The sequence below is a fragment of the Tenrec ecaudatus genome, chromosome 8 (genome assembly GCF_050624435.1).
Source record: "Tenrec ecaudatus isolate mTenEca1 chromosome 8, mTenEca1.hap1, whole genome shotgun sequence".
Classification (NCBI taxonomy): Eukaryota; Metazoa; Chordata; class Mammalia; order Afrosoricida; family Tenrecidae; genus Tenrec; species Tenrec ecaudatus.
In genome coordinates this window covers 146002015-146027599 of record NC_134537.1, presented here as the reverse complement: position 1 = coordinate 146027599, position 25585 = coordinate 146002015, and the positions used below count along the sequence as shown (strand labels likewise).

General features: G+C 43.8%; 1 protein-coding gene across 4 annotated transcripts in view; it reads left to right on the top strand.

Moving 5' to 3' along the window:
* The first annotated feature begins 1650 nt into the window (after positions 1-1650).
* UBXN2A (UBX domain protein 2A) overlaps positions 1651-25585 on the top strand; it is a 50756-nt gene continuing 26821 nt past the window's right edge. The window contains exons 1-3 of one of the 4 annotated variants that reach the window (XM_075557049.1): positions 1651-1925; positions 7303-7376; positions 23646-23700. In XM_075557049.1, coding sequence (XP_075413164.1) covers positions 23660-23700 — 41 coding nt within the window. In that variant the 5' untranslated portion in view covers positions 1651-1925; positions 7303-7376; positions 23646-23659. Of the gene's footprint in view, positions 1926-2257; positions 2443-7302; positions 7377-23645; positions 23701-25585 lie in introns of those variants that run through there. The other 3 variants (XM_075557050.1, XM_075557048.1, XM_075557051.1) reach the window with 3 other exon arrangements.

Genomic DNA, 25585 nt, shown 5'->3' with positions numbered 1-25585 from the left:
GTTGCAGTTGCAGCTAGGATACAACTCAGCACCCTATCATTTAATCTCCCCTAGGACCCATTCAAATTGTTCTAGTTTTTAATATTTTTTTGCTTTCTTTTCAATTAAGGTTATCTAGCGTGCCTTCTTAGCACAGTAGGCAGCGCATCAGTCTCATAATTGAGGTTATCTGTTTGTTTTTTTTAATGTTTTTCTGTATATGATAGTTAAATCTATAGGGACAGTAACTGGATTAATGGCTCTATGGGAGTATGGCAGGGGAAGTTGGGGAAAATGGGGAGCAAGTGGTCAAGAATAAAGAAAATGTTCTAAAATCGATTGTGATGATTGTAGAACTGTTCGTGTGATTGAATTATTGAACTGTATATGTGAATTAGATGCTAGTAAAACCATTGGGGGGGATAAAGAAAAATATTTACAGTCTCAGAAATCCTAGAGTTTTACTCTGGCTTATAGGGACCGCTATGAGTCGGAACTGGCTGGATGGGGGTGGACTTTATTTTTGATTTGACGGACAAGTCCCTGGAGAAGGACTTTGGTAAAATCAGAGTAAAAGAGGAAGACACTCAAAGAGGAATTGACCCAGTGGCTCCAACAAGTGGCTCAAGCATTGGCATGAGATGAGGATGATACAAGACTGGACAGGTACATTCGTTTGGCCATATGATCCCTATGAGTCGGAACCCACTAAACAGCACCTAACATGTCTGACCAGGTCAAGGGTAAACAAGGGGAAAGCTATTCCTCTTTTAGGGGGGAGGGTAGTTTTTTGTACATACCAATTATTTGAGTGTGTATTAATTGCGTGCTAGATGCAGTAACCTAGCTTAGCATGAGGAATTCCGTTTTGTTTAAAACTGCCTTCCACCTCTGCCATCTCCTTTCCTTCCTCCCCCTCCGTATTCTACTGACAGACCTTGACTCTCCTGAGAAGTCTGGACTCGGCCTGTCCAGCTAGTAAGACATGTCAACTGTCTTGTTAGACCTCGAGTTATTACCTGCAGCTGTGCGGTTCCATCACCACCCTCCCCCACCCACCTTACCCTGCCAACCAGATCGGAATGCAACTGCTTGGATATCCCTCCCCTTTAAGCCAGCCGGCTACTTATAACTATAAAACTCCTGCAATGTCTGTCTTGTATAGAGTGTTTTCAGGGTGATGCCCCTCTCGATTCAGCTGTTTAATAAAGGCTTTCGTTATTTTATTTTATTTTATTTACAGCACTAGACATTGTCTCACGATCTTGGGACACATCAGGGAGCATTCAGTGACCGGGTTCTCAGTCTCCCTTTCACCTGCGCAGTGATGCTGGGCACGTCTGCACCTCTGCGTCCCAGTTGGCCAATGGAGCAGGGAATAAATAAGCATGACTGGCACAGGTCCCAAACCAAACTCGATGCCGACTCAGCGACCCAAGAGCACTGGGTAAAACCCCGTGGGTTTCTGAGACTGTAACTCAGTACAAAGCCCTCGCTCCCACGGAGCGGCTAGTGGTTTCGAACTGCTGACCTTGAGGATCGCTAAGAATCCGTAAAATCGTACAAAGTGATGGGGCAGGGCGGGGGGGGGGGGGGGGCGTGTTTCTTTCAACACTGGGTTCCAGGATCCCGGGGCTCCAGCAAGGTCCACAAGGGTCAGAATGCAGAGAAATCTCTCAACGGATTCCACCGGAGGCCGATGAGGTACCGGCCTACACGCGGCCGGCCGGTCCATCCCGACCGACGGGGACCCCCGTACAGGAAGCCCGTCCCTTTGGGTTTCGGGGGGCTGTAGGTCTTTAGGGGAGCCGCCAGCCCCGTCTCCGCCACAGAGTGGCCGGTGGCTTAGAAAGGCTCCCCTCGCGGTTAGCAACCCAACTCGTAACTCACTACGCCCCGGCGCTCCTAGGAAGAGGTACCGAGGTACGTGAAAGAGGCGGCCTCAGGTGAGTCCACACCTAGCTCCCTGGGTCTTCAGCGCCCCAGGAGGAGGCGGGCGCGCGAGAAAGTGGGCGGCCGCCATTACCGCGGCGGCGAACGACGAAACCAGTCGGAGCCGGCCGAGGGCAGCCTCTCCCCGGCGCGCGCGCGCGCGCTCTCCTCGGGGCTGGGCGCGAAGCCCGCGCGCTCCCGTGCTCCTCGGGGCTGCGCGAAGCTGCCGCGCACGCGCGCTCTCTCCTCGGGGCTGGGCGCGAAGCCCGCGCGCTCCCGTGCTCCTCGGGGCTGCGCGAAGCTGCCGCGCGCACGCGCGCTCTCCTCGGGGCTGGGCGCGAAGCCCGCGCGCTCCCGCGCTCCTCGGGGCTGCGCGAAGCCTGCCGCGCGCGCGCCGCGGCGGACCCCGGGGGAGGCGGCGGTTTCCGAGGCGGAGGGGCTCCTGCGCTCGGGCAGCGGCGGCGCCGGTGGCCCCCGAGGGACTCGAGGAGGAGGCAGTGAGGCGACACCGCGGCGGGGCCGCGCCCCAAGGTGAGGTTCGTCCCGGCGGGCGTTCCCCCAGCGCGACGGCGGCGGCGGCGGCTCCCCGGGGTCGGCCCGGGGGACTTCGCTTTGTCCAGGTCGGTCCCGGTCCACGGGGCTTCCGATCGCGGGGCGTGGGCCCCCCAAGTGCTCTTGGGCCGAGGTCGGGCGAGGCTTTCGCTCCGCTGTCCGCCGGCGCTGCCTGGCTTCCTGGGCATGCCCATCTGAAAGTACTGTGCCAATGTTTGCATCTTCGGAGCAGCACACGGCAAAAACGCACTGCAAACATGCCAAGTATGTATGTCTGTTTTCGAGACTCCTAAAGGTGCGCATTTCATGGTTCACTACTCCACCTGTCTGCCATAAATAACTCGTTGGTATTTTTATAAGCGTGATGAAGTCTCTTTTTCCTATGTGGCTATTGCTTCTGAAGCCCACTAGTAAACTTTTATTCGCACAGGACAAACAGTGGAATTAGTGTGAAGTCCTGAGTTGGTTTGGTAATAGATACTTGAAGTACTAATGAAAAATACTAATGATAGTCTATAGATACTAGTAGAGAAGAGAGCAGTGTGAAGCTCTAAGGTACAAGGAGTTGTATGTGCAATACAAAAATTAGCTTCATTGTTTCATAGCATGGTTCAAGTGTGCCTAATCTCGGAGTGTTTATAATTATTTAAATTGTCTAATTAAAAGTTGGTTTTGTATCTCCTGCTTAAATGTGCTGAAAGTTGTTTTGATGTTAAAACCAATCAAAATTTTTATGAACTTGGAGCACATGAGTATAATGCCAAACTGAATGCTAGGTATGAATGGAATCCAGATAGAGCTAAGAATTGTGTCCCAAGAGTGATTAAGGGTACAGATAATAATAGAAGGTAGAATGGAGCATTAACAGAAACTACTACTTATTCTTAACCAAGCATTGTAGTAAAGACATATATATTTTAACATTAATTTAATGCATCATTCACTTCTATTGAGTTGATTCAGACTTATAGCAACCTTTAGAACAAGATTGTCCTGCTCCTCTGGATTTCTGAGACTGTAACACTTTACAGGGGTAGAAAGTCTCATCTTTCTCCTGAGGAACAGCAGGTGGTTTTGAGCTGCCGACCTTGTGATTAGCAGCCCCATGAGTAACCAGTCCGCCACAAGAGCTCCTGTTTAAGACATACTTTAAATTTTTTTTTCATTGTCAATTAGGTAGAGGTTTATATTTCATATTATTAGGTTTGTATTAAACAGTGTAATCAAATCACCTAGTAGTTTTTCCTTCACCCACTCCTTGATTTCTCTTCTCCCTCTTAGGGCCTCCCACTTCACCCAAGATAATACCCATCAACAGTCTAGGGCATTGCTTCCCTTGCCCTCTCCCCGTGGCAGTCTTCAAAGTCTGTTCCCTCTGGTATGAAAGGCTTATGTCTTGTTTTTACCCCCTTATATCAGTGTTCTCATGATATTTGTCCTTGTGTGACTGACTAATTTCACATAGCATAGTCTTCTTCAGATCCATTCATGTCTTCAGGTGCTTCGTGGTTTCCTCGTTGGTGTTTTGTTTTTAGGGATGCGTCATATCCCACAGTGTCTGTGGGTACCAAAGTATATCCATTCTTCTACTGATAGGCATTTAGGTTGTTTCCAACTAAATCCTTTTATTTTTTAAGCCATACTGTACCCTGCCTTATTAAAGATACTTTTCATAAACAATCACGGTATTCAGGCAGGACGTGGGCAGACAATCCTTAACTGCAAACACCTTTCACACTCCCTTCTTCAGTGGACTCCCAATATCAGAGTGAGGTGAACATGCCAGAACTACCCATCTGAAGAGCCACAATCTAAAATAAGTGGGCCCCCGCCAAGTCCAGACCACCTGATGTACTCACAACCAGTGTTCTGAGATCAGGTCCCAGCAGGTGCCTGACCTTACGGGAGTCGAGTCTTCTGAAGGCAGAGAGGGAGAAAGGGGTATGGGGCTGTAAAAACAAATTTCATTTTTTTCCTTATCACACGCAAAGATGGCTACTGTGTGTCAGCACCAGGGAAGCCCTTCTCCCGGGAACCGAGATGGAGTCTCAAAACTAAAAAGGAAAGGTGTTTTCTTCCACACCCGTCCAGCTCTGTAGACAGCCGTTAGTGACGTTTGCCACCCCACCCCCCAGAAAAAATACCTGTTCTATATGCCAACAACATAGCTTAGAGAGAAAAGCAGGGTGGGGGAACATTTTAACATTACGTATCTTTCTAAAACTTGATAAAAGAAATACTCCAAGCTGTACAGCCTCCAGAAGTACATGGTTATAAAAAGAGACGCGCTTCACTTGGCATCTCGAGCACTTCCGTGTGCCGCAGAGCTGTTCCCTTTGGGGCCCTTCACCCCTTCTCCTCGGCAGGGGCTTTTTCAGGCTCAGGCGCTGGTTTGGGGGAGCAGGTTTGGCTGGTAACCTGGCAGATCTCCTGGGAGGCTCATCCTCCTCCTTGGCTTTATCTCCCTAAGCATCCTCGTGGGCCTGGTGGTGGTGGCGGCAGGGCGCAGGCGCTCCAGGAGCTAGGGCTGCGATGGGCGTGGGCCGTGGTGGAACCTGTAGGTCATTCTCACCTCTTCTTTCACACTCCTCCATCTTGCTCCTGTGAATGTGGGTGTACAGAAGTCTGTTCATGTGAAGATTCTCGTTTAGGATCTCTTCCTAGCAGAAGGTTTGCTGGATAAAGTGAACTTTCTGTGCCCATTTGTTAAAGGCGGTGCCATGTTACTTTTCCTGTGGCTGTACATATTTAAGGAGCCTGTTGGTGTAGTCGTTACCCCACATGGGCTGTGACCCTCATGGTCGACTGTTGGAATCCACCAGCAGCTCCACAGGGGAATTCTAGACGTTCTGCTCCCCTAAATAGTTACAGGCTTGGAAACCCGCAGGGGCCCCTATGAGTCAACACTGATTTGATGGCAGTGAGTGAGTGGTATAGTGGTTACACATTGGGATGCCGATCTGCAAGGTCAGCCATTGGAAACCAGCTACTCTGAGGGAAAAGACCGGGCTTCCTACTCACGTAGTTACAGTCTCGGAAACCCACAGGGACAGTTCTAGCCTGACTTAGAGGTCCAGATCAAATTCATAAGTCCAATATTAGCTCATATGTTCAATACCAATCTATGAAACCCTCTTTTGACTCACAAAACACATGCAATGACAACAAATGTAGGCAGATCACAGGCCAGAGGGATGGAAATCTTCTGGGTCCAGGGGCGTTGTGAGCATCTCAACGCTGGCAGGATCTCCACATGGCGCCTCCAGCTCAGGGCACTACAGTAATTCCAAGTGTCTTGTCAGCTGCAATGTCTCCCAGGGAGTGAAGCCAGAGAGGTGTTTCCAGTCACAAGACAGTTCCCAGAATTCTCAGGAGAAGGCCACGCTCACACAGAGGTATCATTGGCTCTCTCCGGATTGACAGGCTAGATGCCACCACTCCTCCACTCTTCATCCTCAAATTGACACCAGATTAAGTAACTACCACAAAGACGATGCAGATTTTCTCACTCAAATACTGACTTGTACATAAAAAAGACTACTTTTCTTAGGAGTCTAAATCTACATACAAGGGGGTCTTCAAACCTTTCGTGGACAAAGAGTATTAAAGAGTGATGGAATTCTATTTGAGCTTTCTGAAGCCCGCTGGTATTTTCAGTGAATTTTCTTCATGGATATAGTCCATAAAGCAAAATCTACTCAGTCTTCTGGCTGATGTTATCACTACTGTTGGTGGGAGATAGTTAACTGGGTTGATACTTTGAAAGGTGTTTAGTAAAATGTGACGTAGCCTTCAAATGTCTCAGGCGGTGGTGGGAGTGTCTGGAGGTTGACTGAAGTACAATAAAAGAAAATTTCGTGTGATCACTCTGGTGTAGAGTTTATGTTGTTACCTTAGGTATTTGTCAGACAGCATTCTTTGCGATATTCAGCGAAGGCTTATGTATGCCCCATAACTACTAGAAATTTGTAGAAGCTTACTCAGTTGACAAATAAATCTGACTTGGTTCCATTGCATATGACTGATTTATGATAAGAAATGCCTAAAATAATCATGACTTCCTGTCCATGTCAGAATGAATCTTGACTTCCAAATTCCATGCCGTGTTTGTAATTGCTGGTTCATTGGGTTTGTCCTTGTCAGTCTCTAAACTGTGCGCTAATAGAGACCTTGTCTTCAATAGTCCCCCTTCTACCCTTCGTTCTGCAAGGGGGGGGTTCTCTCCCCGCTAGAGGAGGGGCTCTCAACCTGTGGGTCGCAACCCCTTTGGGGTCGAACAACCCTTTCAGAGGGGTCCCCCAATTCCTCACAGTAGCAAAATGATAGTGATGAAGTAGCAATGAAAATAACTTGATGGTTGGGGGGGTCACCACCACAGGAGGAACTGTGTGAAAGGGTCGCGGCATGAAGAAAGTTGAGAACCACAGAGCTAGAGTCTGGGAAACACAGGGACAGTTCTACCCTGACCTGTGGGGTCGCTGTGAGTTGGCATGGCAACTCGATGGCAGTGAGTTGGGTGGGTTTGTTTGTTTGTTTGCTTGTTTGTTTATCCCTAGTCCTAAATGATTGCCTTGTACCTTGTAGTGGAAGGTTCAAGAAGTATATGACTATTTCGAAACGTTCAATGAATGAAATAAAAAGTAACATTTCTTTCTTAGCTGTGTCACAATGATGGTTTTTAAGATTAAGCCTGGAAGTGTTTCTTCCCAGCCCCTAGAACAGATTGTCCCAAGGGCTAGGAAAAGAGAAAGAAGTGCGGCACTATTGTATTCTCAATATCTCCTCTAGTTCTTGAAACCACCAAATGAAGAGAATGATTATCTATATTTTACCCGTTAGGTCACTGGGACCCAGAAGTTAACAATTCAGGAATCACCCAGCTCCAGAGTCATCTAATCAAGGTTCCAGCACAGGTCAGTTTGACATCAAAGTCGGCTCACTCTTTATTGTTTGGCCATAAATATCCAGGGACATTGTGAATGCTTCTTCCTTTCGCTCGGCTCAGAGATAGTCGAGCACTGAGTTTCAAATGGTTCTAATAACCCACCTCACTCAGAATTGGCAAAAAGTGCTCCCACAGCTACCCACGGCCTGAGTGGGTCCCTCCTGCCCAGCCATCCGCAGCTGAATGCAGTACCGCTGGCCGAGTCTGGGAGCCCTCTACGAATAAACTGACATCGCTGCACAAACGTGTATGAACTGTGGAATGTGACACGGATGATCTGCTTCACGAGGAGAGAGAGAGATTGCAGTTTGCCACGTGGATTGCACTGAGCATTCTCGTGTCTGTTTGGCATTTTTTTAAAAAGGAAAATATTTCATGGGCCAAAAAATTCAAATAAAGGTCTCTGCTTACATAGTTTCAAAATACTCTGTTAACCAAGAGGTTGGTGGTGTAAACCCACCATCTGCACTGCAGGAGAAAGGTGTGGCAGCCTACCTCCCATGAAGATGTATTGTTAGGTTCTGACTCATAGTAACCGTGTGTGCAAAGCAAGGGAACACCGTTCAGTCCTGCCCTGCCCTCTTCATTGTTGGACTTGAACCCATGGCTCCAGCCCAGGTGTTGACCTCTTCCCCTCCTCGGCATGATGTCCTCCCAGATCTGGTCCATCCTGATAACATGTGCAGAGTACATGACATGGAGAGTTAGCATGCTCGCTGCTAAGGAACATTCTGGCTGACTGGCTTCCAAGACAGATTTGGTCATGGTCTTCCTTAGTCACTGTGCAGGCTGGCTTCCAAGACAGATTTGGTCATGGTCTTCCTTAGTCACTGTGCAGCTTTCAAGTATGTGCAAAATCACACTGCAGACTCACTGCCAAGGAGTCAATACTGACTCATAGCAACCTCACTGTGGGTTTCCCACACAGAGGACAAAGCCCAGTCTTTTTTCCATGGAGCTGCTGTTGGTTTCGAGCTCTCCGCCATGGGGATCACAGCCCAAAGAGGGACCACTGCACCACCAGGGTTCTTTTGCAAGTATGTGGGCTTCCCAAGAAGTTTACCCACTGCCATCAAGTCGATGCCTAAGTTGATTGCAACCCATAGCGATCCTGTGCACAACAGAACAACACTGCCCGGTCCGGCGCCATTGCTGCAGCCACAGGGTCAGCCCTTCCTCTTTGCTGCTGCCTCTCTGTCAAACAGAATGTCCTTCTCCAGGAACTGGTCTCTCTCCTGACACGTCCAAAGCATCTCAGACAAGCCCCCAGCCAGCCTGGCCTCTGAGGAATGCTCTGGCTGTACCGTTCCAAGACGGATCTAGTTGTCCTATTAACAGTTCGTATACGTTTTCAATGTGCTTCACTAGCACCACATCCAAAGCATCGATTCTTCTTCAGCCTTCCAGTTAATGGAAGGAATTCAGTGGAGGTGGACTTTTTAAAAAAATCATTTTATTGGGGTCTCGTACAACTCTGTACAATCCATACATCCATTGTGTCAAGCACCTTTGTACATTTGTTGCCATCCTCATTCACAAAACATTTGCTTTCTACTTGAGCCCTTGGTATCAGCTCCTTATTTTTTCTCTTCCCTCCTCATACCCCTCATGAACCCTTGATCATTTATAAATTATTATTTTGTCATGTCTTACACTGTCCAATGTCTTGCTTCACCCACTTTTCTGTTGTTCGTCCACCAGGGAAGGGGTTATAATGTAGATCCTTGTAATCAGTTCTCCCATTCTACCCCACCTTCCCTCTACCCTCCTGGTATCGCCACTCTCACCACTGGTCCTGAGGGGATCATCTGTCCTGGATTCCCTGAGTTTCCACTTCTTGTCTGTACCAGTGTGCTTCCTCTGATGTAGCTGGATTTGTAAGGTAGAATTAGTATCATGATAGTGGGGGGAAGGGGGGCATTAAAGTACTAGAGGAAAATTGTGTATCATTGTTGCTACATTGCACCCTGACTGACTCATCTCCTCCCTGCGACCCTTCTCTAAGAGAATGTCCATTTGCCTATAGATGGGCTTTGGGTCCACACGCCACACTCCCCCTCATTCACAGTGATATATTTTTTTTTTATGTTCTTTGATGCTTGATAGCTGACCCCATCGACACCTTGTGATCACACAGGCTAGTTGGTGTGCTTCTTCCATGTGGGCTTTGTTGCTTCTGAGCTAGATGGTTGCTTGTTTACCTTCAAGCCTTTAAGACCCAGACGATATTTCTTTTGATAGCTGAGCACTATCAGCTTGCTTCACCATATTTGCTTATGCACCCGTTTGGTCTTCAGAGATCATGTCGGGAAGGTGGGCATCATGGAATGCTAGTTTAATAGAACACAATGTTCTTGCAATGAGGGAGTACTTGAGTGGAGACCCAATGTCCATCTACTACCTTAATATTAAACCTATAAATATATGCACATAGATCTATAAATATATTTACATATGTGCATGCCTGTATTTAGACCTCTATAAATGCCCTTTTCTTCCTAGTTCTTTCCTCTAGTTCTTTTTTTAAATCATTTTATTGGGGGCTCATACAATTCTTATCACAATCCATACACACATCCATTGTGTCAAGAACATATGTACATTTGTTGCCATCATCATTCTCAAAACATTTGCCTTATACTTGAGCCCTTAATATCTGCTCCTTATTTTCCCCTAACTCCCCATCCCCCCTCCTTAATGAACCCTTGATAATTTATAAATTATTATTTTGTAATGTCTTACACTGTCTGATGTCTCCCTTCACCCATTTTTCTGTTGTCTGTCCCCCAGGGAGAGGGCTATATGTAGATTCTTGTAATCGGTTTCCCCTTTTCTACTCCACCTTCCCTCCGCCCTCCCCGTATAGCCACTTTCACCACTGGTCCTGAAGGGATCATCTGTCCTGGATTCCCTGTGTTTCCTGTTTCCATCTGTACCAGTGTACATCCTCTGGTCTAGCCAGATTTGTAAGGTAGAATTTGGATCATGATAGTGGGAGGGGGGGGACGACATTGAAGAACTAGAGGAAAGTTATATGTTTCATCGTTGCTTCTCTACACCCTAACTGGTTCATCTCCTCCCCACAATCCTTCAGTAAGGGGTGTCCGGTTGGCTTTGAGTCTACTCAGCACTCACCCACATTTTCAATGATGGTTGATACCTGATCCCTTTGACAGCTCTTATCCCACTATCATGTTCAGCCTTCATTTGGGTGGAGGCTGAATTTACATGGAGACTCATAAATAGATTTAGGGCTTCCACTACAAACCATGCCCTTTTGCAAAGTTGGTACTTAGAAATTTAAGCTCTAATACACCCTATTTCCTCTCCTGTTTTTTCCTTTTAATCTTTCCTTATTTCTTTATTAATTGCTCACAATTTTTTCTTGAAAAGACTAAGAAATACACTATTTTTATATTCAATACAAACAAAATAATTCTTGCTTTTTGTATTCACACTGTCCAGGAATGGTTTTTAAAAGATGTTCTTACTAAATAGTGCCTGTTGAAAAAATTTTTAATCATTTTTTTGTGGGCTCTTACAGCTCTTACAACGTTACATACATCAATTGTATTAAGCATGTTTGTACATACCGTATATACTCATGTATAAACCAAGTTTTTCAGCACATTTTTTTCCAGCACATTTTTAATGCAATTTTTGTGGTAAAATTAGGTGCCTTGACTGATATTCGGGTCAGCTTATACTCGAGTATATACAGTATGTTGCCAACATCATTTCCAAAACATTTTCTACTTGAACCTTCGTTATAAGCTCCTCTTTTTTTCTCCCTCCCTCTCCCGCCCTCATGAATCCTTGATCAATTATATATTGGTATAATTTCGTATCTAACACTGTCCATTGTTTCACCTTGATTTGCTGTTGGTCCCCTTTGGGTGGGGAGGGGGGCTATATATCCATCTTGTGATGGGTTCCCCCTTTTTTACCCTCCCCCTCCCTGACCATCTCCCTACCCTCGTGATAGCGCTACTCCCTCTACTGTTCCTGAGGGGTTTACCTTTCCTGAGTCCCTTGTGTCCAGAGCGCTTATCTGTACCAATGTGTGCTCTCCAGTCTAGCCAGATTTGTAAGGTAGAACTGGGTCCTGGTGGTAGAGGAGGGAGGAGGGGGAAGTATTCAGGAACTAGAGGAATGATGTGTGTGATTCCTTGGTGCTAAAGGACACTTGGGTTGAATCTTCCTTATCACCCTTCAGTGGGGGATATCCAGTTGTCTACAGATGGGCTTTGGGTCTCCCTCCAACCTCCCTTGTTTGTTTTGAATCGTTCGATATCTGATATCAAATTGTGCTGACACCACATGATCACACAGCTGGTGTGCTTCTTCCATGTGGGCTTATTTGCTTCCCCGCTAGGTGGCTGCTTGTTTGACTTCAAGCCTTTACGACCCCAGATGCTATATCTTTTGATAGCCGGGCACCAACCGCTCTCTTCACCATATTTGCTTATGCACCCATTTGTCTTCCGCGATCATGTTGGGTAGGTGAGTATCACAGAGTGCCAGGTTATCAGAACAAAGTGTTCTTGTGTTAAGGGAAGCCTTGAGCAGAGGCCCAAAGTCTATGTGCTGTCTTATTACTTATCATATAAATATATGTGCATTGGCCTCTATCCCTCTCATTATAAGTGAGTATATGTGCACATATACATGCCTATAGCTATACCTCTGTAAAAATAGCTTTTGCCTCCTTTCTTCCCTCTGTTTCCTCTCACCTTCCTCCTGTCCCACTGTCATGCTTACTCTCCATTCAGCTCTCAGTATTTCCTCTCGGATATATTGCTCTGTTTGAAATATTTTTAAGCTTTTAAAATTTTATTTATTTTTATGCTTTGTAGAAGTGTCTAAACCCATTTTGTCTCCTTTGAGTTGCTTTTCTTTAGTTTTAAGCCTGTGGAGTAGCCTCCTGAACTTTAATATTAAACATCTTGTCATGACCTAATTATAACACTCTGCTAAAAATATTACAAGAGCGGTATGATTTCAAGAATATATAAATAGAAGTTCTAATTTCTGTTTTGAGCAGACTTATTTTTAACTGTTTAATTAGCACTTCATCCACATGTCATACAATTCAATAATTCAGTCATATCAAGAACTATACAATTGTAACTATATTAAATTCTAAAACATTTTCTTCTTCCTGGGACTCATTATGATTCATGTAATTATTTTGTTCTAATTATGGGAGGAATATACACAACAAAACATTCTCCAATTCCACAATTTCTACTTGTATAATTCAGTGCCATTAATTATACTCTTTGTTTTGTACAGCCATTATTGATATCCTTTTCCCAATCATTCCACCACCATCAGCATAAACTCAGTGCCCCCTGAGCAGCAGCTCTCCCCCTCACCCCTGGTAACCCCCAGTCTACATGGCTCAGTCTCTTAGATGAGCTGTATGTACATCATCACATTGTTCTCGTGCTCCTTGCCCCCCCTGGGCTGACTTTTTTTTTAAACAATTTATTGGGGCTCATTACCATTCTTATCACAGTCCATACATATACATACATCAATTGTATAAAGCACATCTGTACAGTCTTTTCCCTAATCACCTGGGCTGACTTTTTAAAGTCCTGTCATAAATGAAAACTGATTTTTACAAGTTTATTAAAGCATTGCAATCTAATATTTTTAAAAGCATGTTTAATTTTAAAACAAATTGCCTTCCCTCTCTCTCCCCCTCCCCCAGTCCCTCTAAGCTTAGTTTGGTTTTGCTTTCCTTAGTGAAGGAGCCTGATTTCACCTACTTGTATCTTGACAACTGTTCGTTTTATTAGGCAGGTGCAAACTATTGCCTAGTGTAGGGACAGGACCTAGTTTTACTCTAAATAAGCTGGCCTTCATCCTTCTAAGTTGTGAGTTCTGACCTGGCTCTGGGGGTCCGATTAGAGACAGCACCGCTGGGGTAGAGGTTGTGGTGATGATGGGGTAGAGGGCATGGTGAAGACGAAGAGATGGAGAGTGGGAATATGAGGACTCATCATTGGGGATGGGATTTATGCCACTCTTATCTTGTGTTTGACTTAAAATTTCTCTGTGCCAACTTTACATTCAAACAATTAACTAGATCGGTTGTAAGAGACTCTTTTAGTTTTGTATTCTATCAATTTATATTTATCTTACATATAATCCACTTCTCAAGTTCATGGCTTTTTAGCTATAATTTCACAGCTTTAATAACAGCAGACTCGAGGGGTATAATTTTTAAGCTCTAATTGTTTATCAGTTCTGATTTTGAAAATTCACAAACATACAGAAATGGGAAGAATGATGCAGTTGATACTCATCATCCAGTCTCAATAGTGACCAACTTATGACCATATTTCTGTACTGTGATTTAAACCAAAATCTAAATACGGTTCATATGCTGTAATCCTTCCCCTAAGTGTTTTTAAATCTACCTCCGTCCGGATCTTCTTTTCTCTCCTGTAACATGCGAGTTGTAAGAATGGGGTCTTTTTTCTTGTAAAGCATTTTCCACATTGGGGATTTTGTTGATTGCATCCTTGTGATGTCTAATCATGCTTCTCTTTGTCCTGTTCTGGACAGTTGACCAATAAGATCCTTTTGGTTTTTCTAATGGGCATCATTATAAACTCATGTGTTTCTGCTCATTGGAGTAATCATTCACTCCATTTTTGGCTGCTTTAAATTGATTTCTGAGTCATTTTGACACCAAACCAAAATGTCAAGATATTCCAGGTACAAAATACATATTTCTCACTCTGAACCAGAAATAAGCCATTTCTTTTCTTTTGCTTTATTTAAAAAAAACATGATTACTTTGGGGGCTCTCACAGCTCTTAATTAACAATCCATACATCACTTATATCGAGCATGTTTGTACATATGTTGCCATCATCATTTTCTAAACATTTACTTTCTATTTGAGCCCTTCATGTCAGCTTTTTTTTTCTTCCCTCCCACCCTCGTGACCATTTATAATTCATTTCTTAAAAAAAAAAATTCCTTTTCATGGGAAATGCTACTGTATCTGGAAACTGCAAATCAGGGCACTAGGAGTGCTCCTACAGGAGCCGCTGGTGACCTACTGGGTTACTCTGGGCTGCTAAAGCACCATGTCAGCAGTTCAAAGCCACCAGTCACTCCACGGGAGAAAAATGAGGCTTTCTGTCTCTGTAAAGACTTGCAGCCTCAGAAACGCACGTTTTACTCTGTCCACGGTGTCACGGTGAGCCTGAATCAGCGTGGTGGCAGTGGCTTGGAGGCGTGGTCATTGTAACTGCTTGCTTGTTGCTTTTGGGCCTTTTCGGTTAGAAAATACAGGACGGGCTCGGCTTGTTACTTTCTCTTGGAATTTAGGGCTGTGGGAGTTTTGCTTGGCTTGATTTTCCCATTTGTGTCTCTGTCCTATTAATTTGGGGGCGAGGGGTGATGCTTTTTAACAGAAAGATTCTTACTGTGTTTTTGTTTTATCACAGGGCATCTCCGCCTTCACCTTTTGAACATTTTGGACCAAGTAATTCTTTCTTGTGAGGGGCTGTTGCGGGCCTTTTAGAGTGTCCAGCAGTATCCCTGACCTTTCCCAGGAGAACCAGTAGCACATCCTTCCCCGGTGCCACAGCAGTTGTGACACCCGAAACTCCTGACCGTGCCAAGTGCCCCCGGAGGGGCACACTGCTCCAGGAATGCCACTCACTGCTGTCTTGAAACAATGTCCGTGTGTAGCAATTTGACTGTATTTTTTCCCAGTAGGGTACATCTAATTGGGATACACATTTGTAGGGGGAAACAGCCCCTCACACTATCACAGGTCTGGTAGGCGCAACTGTACGGCTCTGATACATAAAGTTTATAGTAAAAGCATAGAGGATAAGAGGAGATAGAGGAGTGAAATAAACAAGTCAGACACATTTCATGGTAGCATGCTCACCTCCTGGGTGGCCGTAATCTCACCAGCCAGGTCCGCGCACGGCTCTGGCAGAGGAGAGGGGAGAAGAGAGAGCGCCATTTCTAACCAAGGCTTATATATCTTTTGGGAGTGTGCAAGTCCCCTGATTACAGGCAAAGACATGTCACAGGACGGGGTTGTACTATAGGTAATACAGTAAGGGGAGGTGAACGATCTAGTGGAGTACACGCTATAGGAAGAGGAGGGATTAAGGGTCCATGTGACAAGATGGATGGATCCTTGATTCATGATGGTGGCCTAACCTTGTTTGTTCTTGATCTGGAGACTTGATGTATTCTAAGCTCTCAGGGAAGTAATGCCCTCTCTAACAGTAGGGAGTGAGCCCACCTAAGGAGGGACAGACAATAGGGCCTGCTTGTTCTGGGGGGCTGATGCCTTCAGGGAGATGACTAGTTGCAAGCAGTGTCCTAGGTCTGATAGATTTGCGGTAGAGAAGCTGGGGGAAAGTCTATTTATTTGTTTGTTTGTTTATTTTTGAAAGTCTTTATATTCCACACGCATTCGAATGACTATTTTAAAGTTGTTAAAATGACTCTGTGTGTGATAGTCTCACCAACTTGACATCCAGTTCAGTTCATCTGTTTCATCTTTGTTTTCAATTTGCCGTGTGTGGTTTTTGATCATTTCACTGTATACCGTCGGTAGTTGTTGTAGGTAGGCCCCCTTGAATCCTTTCTGACGCATAGTGACCCTACACCGAAACGCCATCTGGCTCTGCCCCGTCCTCCCAGTGATTGCCATGTTGAGCCAGTGTTGCAGCCATAGTGTCGGTCCATCTCATTAAGGTCTTCCCCTTGGTCACTGACCCTCCTCTTTACCAAGGAAGAGGTTTGTTTCCAGGGACTGGGCTCTGCTGATAACATGTCCAACATACATGAGCCAAAGTCTCACCATCCTTGCTATGAAGGAACATTCGGAGTGTATTTCTTCAAAGACAGATTTTTTAATTTTTTATTTTTTTAATGGATTTCCTGTCAACTTATTTATTTGTCTATTTATTTATGTATTTTCAAAGACAGATTTCCGTGTTCTTCTGGCAGTCCGTTGTACTTTCAATTCCAGTAAACCCCCGTGAAAGTGGACATAGCTGACCTTCCGTGGCTTCCCTTATTGCCAAGAAGAGTCAGACATGGCCTCCAGATCCATCCTTCTTTACCTGTTCTGACACCACCTGTTCCTACCGTGACACTTTTTCTATGCTGGGCTCAATAATTGACTGCAGTGGCCACACAGAACTCACAGGCAACACTGACAATTAAAGGGGGCTTATTAGGGAACTTAATAGGTTACCACAAATTCGGATTAGCAGACAGTCAGGATATAGTCACTGGTCCCCAGCTCTGCTCCTCAGCCAGCGGCCAGTTCTGTCGCTGGTCCTCCTTCTCTCAGGTCCCTGGGTCTGTGCCTCCGGGAACCATGCAGTCAGCCTGCCTGTCGCTCTGTCTCACAGTCCCATAGTCTTGCGTCGACGGAGGAAAGGTACCCTATTGGGTAAGTGCTGAGCCTCGGAGTCTCTACTACAGTCTCTGATGCATCTGGTCTTAGCAGCCGCGTACTTCAGACAGAGACCTGGGCACACTCTTCCAGAAAGCCTACAAATTCTCTTTGTCAGAGATGGTTCTTAGCCACCGAAGAATGGCTTTAATGGAGGTGTGATGACCTTTTAGCAGACCATACATACCCCCTCAGAAAACAAGGCATGGTGTTCTAAGTCACACCCTGTAGTAGAGCTTTCTGTGCCTCAAGAAATAAAGGATGTGATTGGGGTCACACCCTCTACGAAAGTGAGGTCTTAAAGATGTCCCCGCCCAAACAGTGTGGCTTGGTACATACCGTCTGCCAAAGTCAGGTTTTAATCCCATGGCATTAGTATTGTAAAACCCAAGCCAAGGAGTCCGTGTTGACTCATAGCAACCCTATAGGACAGGATAGACTTTCCAAGACTTTACATGCTTCTCCCAAGGAGCAGCTGCTTGTTTCAAACGTCTCGCCTTGCCGTTAGCTCAAGGAGTGACTACCATTGCCACCAGGGCTCCTTCCACCCAGAATGGGACTATAGCCACAGGCGTAGAGAGATCACATAAGGAATATGTCTAGAACCGCCATATTAAGTGACTCATCGATAGTCTTCATCAAAGCCATAACGCAAATTCTTAAATTCCTCTGAGGTTGTCCTTATTCATCGTCCAGTTTTCACCTGCATATAAGGGGACTTACAATACCACGGCTTGGGTCAGGCTCAGCTTAGTCCTCAAAGTAATACCCCTGCTTTCCAACACTGTAAAGAGGTCTCGTGCTGCAGATTTGCCTGATGCAATAATGTGCTGCGTGACTTCTTGGCTGCTGCTTCCATTGGCGTTTACCACGGATCCCAAAGGGTGAAATCCCTGACAACTTTGAGCTTTCCTCCACTTATCATAACATTGTGTATTGGTCCTTTTGTGAGGATTCTTATATTCTGTGTTGACTTGTAATCCATCCTAAAGTGTCTGAACTTCCTCATTAAGTGCTTCAAGTCCTCTTGGCCTTCTTTCATCAAGCAACGTTGATTGATTTGCGTATCGCAAGTTGTTGATGAACCACCCTCCAATCACAGTGCCGTGTTATTCATGTAGTCCAGTTCCTCCAGTTATTTGCTTAGATTGGATAAGTATGGTGGAAGGATACAACCTTGACCCATACATTTCCTGGTTTTACACCGCCCAGTATTCCCTTGTTCTGGTGTGTGTGTGTGTGTTCTGAGACATTTAGCTTCTATCTTCAACTCCTCCACCTGTTCCCCTCTCCTGGCTTCTGAGGAACCTGTTCATTTCTTTTCTAAAATAAGCTCGTGGTCATGTCCACCAACTTCTTAGATAAGTCACACCACATCATACACATTTTTCTTCTCATCTTCTGTTCCCCATGTGATTGCTGTGTGTTGTCCAGTCGACTCCAACCTTGTGTGTGCTATTATTCCCAGCATTGTGAAATTCTTTTGTGCTGCTGTATCCATCATTTGGATTTACCAGAGTTTCAAACAAGTCCCTTATTGATAGACATTTGAGGGTTTTTCAGATTTTTATTACAACGAGTATTGTAAATGCTGAAGTGGATAATCTGGTTCATTCACCTTTTCATCTATTTGCTAAAGGGTCATTGGAATAGGATTCTAGAGATGGGATTTCTAGTAAATGCATATGTAAGTTTGCGGATGATGTTGTTGTCAGGTGCCATTGAGTCAAACAGCACAAGCTCATAGCAACCCTAAGTACAACAAAACCAACACTGCCCGGTCCTGCGCCAGCTCACAATTGTTCTTATGTTTGAGCCCGTTGTTGCAGCCTCAATGGCCAGCTCCTTGAAGGGCTTCCTCTTTTTTGCTGTCTGCCACTTTAGCACGCTTGATGTCCTCCGGGACTGGTCTCTCCTTAAACCGTGCCCAAAGTAAGTGAGATGAAGTCCCACCATCCTTGCCTCTAAGGAGCATTCTGGCTGTAATTTTTTTTCTGGCTGTAATTCTTCTGAGACAGATCTGTTTGTTCTTTTAGCAGTCCCTGGCACTTTCAGTATTCTTCGCCAGCACCACAGTTCAATTGCATTGATTTTTTTCTTCCATCTTCTTTACTCAACGTCCAACTTTCATATTTCAATTCAAATGAGACTATTGAGAATACCATGACTTCGTTCAGGCATGTGGTGCCTTAACCCTCAAAGTAACTCCCTAGCCTTTCAACATTTTAAAGATTTACCCAGTACCATGCATTGTTTGCTCTCTCCACTACTTCTTCCCTGGGCATCGATTGTGGATCCAAGCAAGACAGCTTGACAACTTCCTCTTTTTCCCCTTTAATATCGCCTGGTCCAGTGAAAGGATTCTGGTCTACTTTACATTGAGCTAGAACCCATAGGGAAGGCTGCAGGTCTTGATCTTCATCAGCAAGTGCTTCAAGTCCTCATTTTCAACTAGCAAGGGGGGTGTCATCTGTATCTCACAGGTTGTTTAACAAGCCGTCCTTCAGTCCTAAACCTCATTCTTCATACAATCCAGCGTCTCTGATGATTTTCTCAACACTGAATGAGTTTGTTGAAAGGATAGAACCGTGACACACATCTTTCCTGATTTTAAACCATGCAGCACTTCCTCGTTCTGTTCACACAACTGCCTTTTGATCTATGTACAAGTTCTGCATAAGGTATCCTCAAGGGTTTGATTTTTGGGGGTTTTTTGTTTGTTTGTTTTTTATCTTGTGGACTTGTTTTAATTTGGGGGGGCTTTGACCTTAACTTACATAAGAGCAATTGATGGTCTGTCCCATAGTTGACACCTGGCCTCGTTTGTTTTTTTTTAAACCGTTCTATAGAACAACATGGCTGGCCCCACTATGAGAAATGATGCCAATCAGTGACTAAGGGCGATACAGGGGACTGCACCGGAGACACAGTGTGGGAATTGCACCTGACCTGATCCCACCACACCAAGGCAAATCACTGGTGGAGTGCAGCCGAACAGCAAGGGAATGGAGTGGCAAGGTCCCCAGGGAATGCTGAAAGTGGACTTTGGGGCCAGGGCGTGGTGCCCCAACAGACTGGACTGGAAAATGCTCCTAAGGGCCAGCAAACGATCCCTGAACTAACTACAAGCTTTTCTCTTGTGGAAAAAAAAACCGTTTTATTAGGGACTCATACAACTCTTATCACAATCCATACATATACATACATCAATTGTATAAAGCACATCTGTACATTCTTTGCCCTCATCATTTTCAAAGCATTTGCTCTCCACTTAAGCCCTTTGCATCAGGTCCTCTTTTTTTCCCCTCCCTCCCCGCTCCCTCCTCCCTCATGAGCCTTTGATAATTTATAAATTATTATTTTTGTCATATCTTGCCCTGTCCGGCGTCTCCCTTCACCCCCTTTTCTGTTGTCTGTCTCCTAGGGAGGAGGTCACATGTAGATCCTTGTAATCGGTTCCCTCTTTCCAACCCACTCACCCTCTACCCTCCCAGTATCGCCCCTCACACCCCTGGCCCTGAAGGTATCATCTGCCCTGGATTCCCTATGCCTCCGGCTCCTATCTGCACCAGTGTACATCCTCTGCTCTATCCAGACTTGCAAGGTAGAATTCGGATCATGGTAGTTGTGGGGAAGGAAGCATTTAGGAACTGGAGGAAAGTTGTGTTCTTCATCGGTGCTACATCACACCCTGACTGACTCATCTCCTCCCCTAGACCCCTCTGTGAGGTGATCTCCAGTGGTCCTGGCCTCGTTTTATGTGCTCATAATTAAGCTTCTCCGCTGTCTTTTTCCACAGATATAGTCAATTTGATTTCTGTGTATTCTATCTGGAGTCACCTTTTATGCTAATGGGAAAAGGTATTTATGATGAAGAAATCATGAGCCTTGCAAAATTCTATGATGTGCTCTCCAGCCTTGTTTCTGTCACCAAGAATGTATTTCCCAATTATGGTTCCTTCCGCTTGGTTTCCAACTTTTGCATTCTAATCACCATCACATCAATGTATCTTGATTATATGTTCAATTTCCAACCAAAGGTGTTGGTAGAATTCTTCGATCTCATCATCACTAGCTTTCGCATTTGGTGTATAAATTTGAATATTAGTTGTATTGTTTAAATTTCCTTGTATATGAATAGGCATCATCTTATCACAGACAGCATCGGACTTTAAGATAGAGCTTGCAATGTCCTTTTTAACGATGAATGCAGTGCCACTCATCTTGATTTTGTCATTCCAGGCCCACTAAACTGTATGATTTTCTCATTCGAAATGGCCAATACTAATCCATTTCAACTTATTAACTAGAATATTGATCTGTATACCTTCCATTTCATTATTAATGACTTCCAATTTTTCTAGATTCATACTTTATACATTCCAAGTTCCAGGTATTAATTGATGTTTTCAGCTGTTTTTCTCTAATTTTGACTCATGGCCATCAGTAAATGAAGGTCCCAAAGGCTCTCCTCCTGCGGGCTTCACTCCATCCACATCATTATGGTCTTTGTTTGGTCTCAGGATGGTCTCAGTACTTTGTTGGTTGGTTTTGGTCAACTGGCCTTTGAGAAGACAGCTCTCCGTCAGTCATATCTTGAGTCCCTTCAAGTCTGAGGGCTCATCTTCTGGCAGTGTTGTGCTTCTGCTCATTAGGTGTTCAGGAACTGATAGTGTTTTCATGCTGTCCATAAGGTTGCCAGTGGCTACTTCTTTGGAAGTGAATAGCCTATTCCTTCTTCATAGTCCATTTTTAGTACAAACGCTCTGCTGAAACTTGTTCACTTTGGTATTTGAGATACCAATGATGTAACCGTCAGCATCACAACACACAGGCTACCATAGTAGGACAAACTGACAGACAAGTATTGGAGCTTGCTAATAAGTATGTCAGATTCTATTCCCTTAGACTTGTGCTGTTTATGTCCACACCAAAAATGCATGAGAATGTTTCCCCAAAGCTGCAACAATAAAATATGTTGCTAGACTTAAAAAATTTTTTTGCCAATCTGATAGATGAAAAATGGTGTCTTAATGTATCTTTAATTACATTTCTTTCATGGGTGAGAATGGACCTTTTTTTTGTTTTCATAGTTAGGGGTTTTTTTCTGTTTCCTATTGTTATCTTTTCTCTGTCTTTTTTTTTTTTTTACTTCTCTGTCTTTTAAATCCTTTATATATGCTCATATTAGCCTTTCATTTTTAATGTCAGTTCATTTGTTATTTTTTAATGACTTTTTCATTGTGAATTAGATGAGGTTTTATATTTGACCATCAACTCTGCATTCAACAGTTCAAACCACTTGTCAGCCCGCTCACCCCCTTCTATTTACTTTGTATAAGTCATTTTAAAAATTTCTATGACTGTAAAACAGTGTTCTGGAAAGTTTAGGGAAAAGAGAAAATCAGCTGCAATTTTGCTGTTCAACAATGACTGTTGTAACTTTCGCTTCGCTCAGCATGTGGAATATGGATTCCGTTGCAGTCCTAACATACAAGTCTTTTCTAGTCTTTTCTGTCTTTTGTATTCTTGTCACATGTGATCACTTTTTCCACTTCGCTATGTCATTGCTTCATAATTACTTTTAAGGGGCGTGTATTACACCATCAAGCAGCTTTGTCATAACTTATGAACTAAAGGTAGCTTACTTTCAGTTTTTCATAATACATAATAGTTGTGATGGGCATTTCTATATACATTCCTACTTTGTTAGTCTTTTAACTTCTTAGGAATGTTGAAAATCAGGGCCAAGAGATATAAATGACTTTATGATATGTGGGTATCTATTGTCACTTTGCTTTCCAAAATTTTTTTTTCACACCAACAGCCTTACATTATTTATTGTTAAACTTGATTAGGAAGCAAAAAACGAAGGAATAAGCCAGATTATTTGCCAATAGAAGTTCAAGTCATCTGATGGGGACAAAAGTCTTAAGTCATGATTTGAGCCTGGGAAAATGTGGCCATGCATGCCACCCTTCAGGGGCCTCCTTACAGACCCACCTTGGTTCTTCTCCAATGTCTTCTCTTGGAGTTGTACCTGATTTTATTACCTGTTTTCATTCGAGTCCATTGGGGAATGGGCCGATTCTGCTTCTGTTTCTTGGCCAGGAATCTCTTGATCCTGCAAGTTTTATGAGACGACATGGTGAAGTCGGAGCACCACCACACTCGGAGTGGCAGAGAAACGGAGAGAGGGAGGAGAGGGCTTTCCAAAAATTTGAAGAATGGGGAAAATTTTTTTAAGACTGGGTTTATATTGCTTGGTATCCTGTTACTTAGTGGAGGTTGAGTGAAACGATTTTATTTGATGCTCAACCAAAAGATGTATTAATTTTTTTTCATTATACCTTTTAGGAAATCTTACTTTTGCTAGAAAATTATCAAACTCCAGCTATCATCTTTTACCATTTGAGTTGGATCATTTGTTCTCAAGACCCTTCTAAATGTACTTTAAAAAACAACCAAAACTGGTTGCCAGCCAATCAGTTTGAACTCATAACAACCCTGTAGGTAGGAGAGAGGGTAGAGAACTACCTGCAAGATTTCCCTGACTGTAATGTGAATGGGCATAGTCTGCCACGGCTTTCTCCCGTGGAGTGCGCGCGTAGGCTCAAGCTGCCTTATGGGTAGGATGGAAGTGTTGTGCCCAGGTTCCTCTGGTTTTACTTAAAGCTGTATAATTATAACTTAACATTTTTAAGAATACTGATGTAATCATAGAAATGAACCTTTTTAAAGACTAGGTTGATAACTTTAGCTTTCTTTTAAATTTTGCAGTAAGGAAACAGAGAATGAAAGAAGTAGATAATGTTGACAGTGTAAAAGAAGAATGGTAAGTTAGCATCAGAATTTTATTTCTTTGTTACTAATAACTTTCTTTTTATTACATTTCACTGAGTTAGTAAATTTCTATTATATTTAATTACTGTAGTAAATATCTAATCATTATGTATTTTTGACATTTTTTTAAACCAAAAGCACATTGAACTTTTAATGAAGTTGCTAAATCTTTTTGTCATTAATATAAATTACTTATCAGTAGTTTTGTTATTAGTAAAAAATAGCTTTAGATTTCTGTGCTCACATATGATTCCTGTAAGTTTTTTAAAGGATTCTATTAGGGACTCTTACAGCTCTTATAACAATCCATACATCAATTGTATCAAGCATGTTTGTACAATTTCTGTTATTGAATTGAGAAATCCAAGTAACAGTGTACCTGCTTAGCCACTGAGTTACACTGTCGTGGAGGCATGTCGATAATCTAATGTCTTTGAAGGCACCACCTCTATAGGCTGTGCTCTATGTAGGTAAACTTAAATATCAGTATCTCATCTAAAAAATGGAGTTGTAGCTATCTGCCTGAAATTTTTCTTTGAGAATTATGTAACAGTTAGCACTGTATTAGCAGTCGTGGAAATTGATTTAAGGAGTAGGGAAGTGCATAGCTCATCTATTTCATATTTCCTTTTCCTGCACAGTTTTGATAAGTATTCAGCATGGTAATAAAGGGGGGGTGATTTGTAATCACAAGAAGATGTTTGAGCCTCTTTTGTGATGTTTTCCAATGATATGTTAATCATTACATACCCTCACCTTTTGTTTGTTACATGAAGATAATGATAATATGAATGCCATTTGACTATTGGAGGAACAACGTAATACTTTGTAAATGCTTATATACCAATCAAATGTTATTATTTGTTCATTATAGTATTAGCTTATCTTAGATAGATGTGTAATGTGTTTGATACTAATTTGATACTTAAGGAGCCCTGGTAGCTCAGTGGGTTAAGATCAGCCGTTCAAACTTGCCAGCTGCTCCACAGAAGAAAGATACAGCTGTCTGTGCCCATCGGGATTTACGTCTTAGAAACCCCGTATAGGATAGGGTGGCTATAAGTCAGAGTCAACTCAATGGCAATGAATGCAGATTTGGTTTTGGTTTTAAGTATCTAATTGTTTGTGGGGTTGTGTTGGGAGTCCCCAGGTTACCCCCATATTTGCTAATTCCCAGGAGGGACTCAGAAGAGCCAGCATGTAATTATGATCATGGCTATGATTTATTACCGTGGGAGAACACAAAGCAAAATCAGTAAAAAGTAAAGGTGCGTGGGATGAATCCCGGGGTCATGAGGTACAAGCTCCCAGGATTGCCCCACCCAAATCCCCGTGCTGCTGATTCAGATGCATGGGGACTTTATAGACAGTAGATCTGCTCACAGGGCTTCTCAAGTTGTCAGTCTCTACAGATGCATATCCCCTGATCTTTCTTTCACAGTGACTGCCAAGTACTGCAACCCTGCGCAGCCAGGACTTTGGAATATTTATCAGGAAAGCTTGTTAGAGACTTAGGGCCCATCTCCTGTGGCATAATGGTTACTCCTTGGGCCGCAGTTTAAAACCACAGCTGTTCCATGGAAGAAAGATGAGGCTTTCTACTCCCGTGAAGAGTTACACATAGGGCCAGTTCTACCCTGCCACAGAGGGTCTCTGTGACTTGGAATCAACTTGATGGCATTGAGTTTTGTTCTGAGTTTTAGTCACATACTAAAATGCCTGACTTTTCAGAAGGAAAGCAAGTATTCATTAGGAACCACAAGATTTGTACAAACAGTTTAGGCACCGTGAGCTTCTCAGAGTGGGAAGAAACCTCCCAAAACTCAAGTATTTAGGCCAACACTATAAGCATACATTTCAAAGGAGAGCTATGTTAA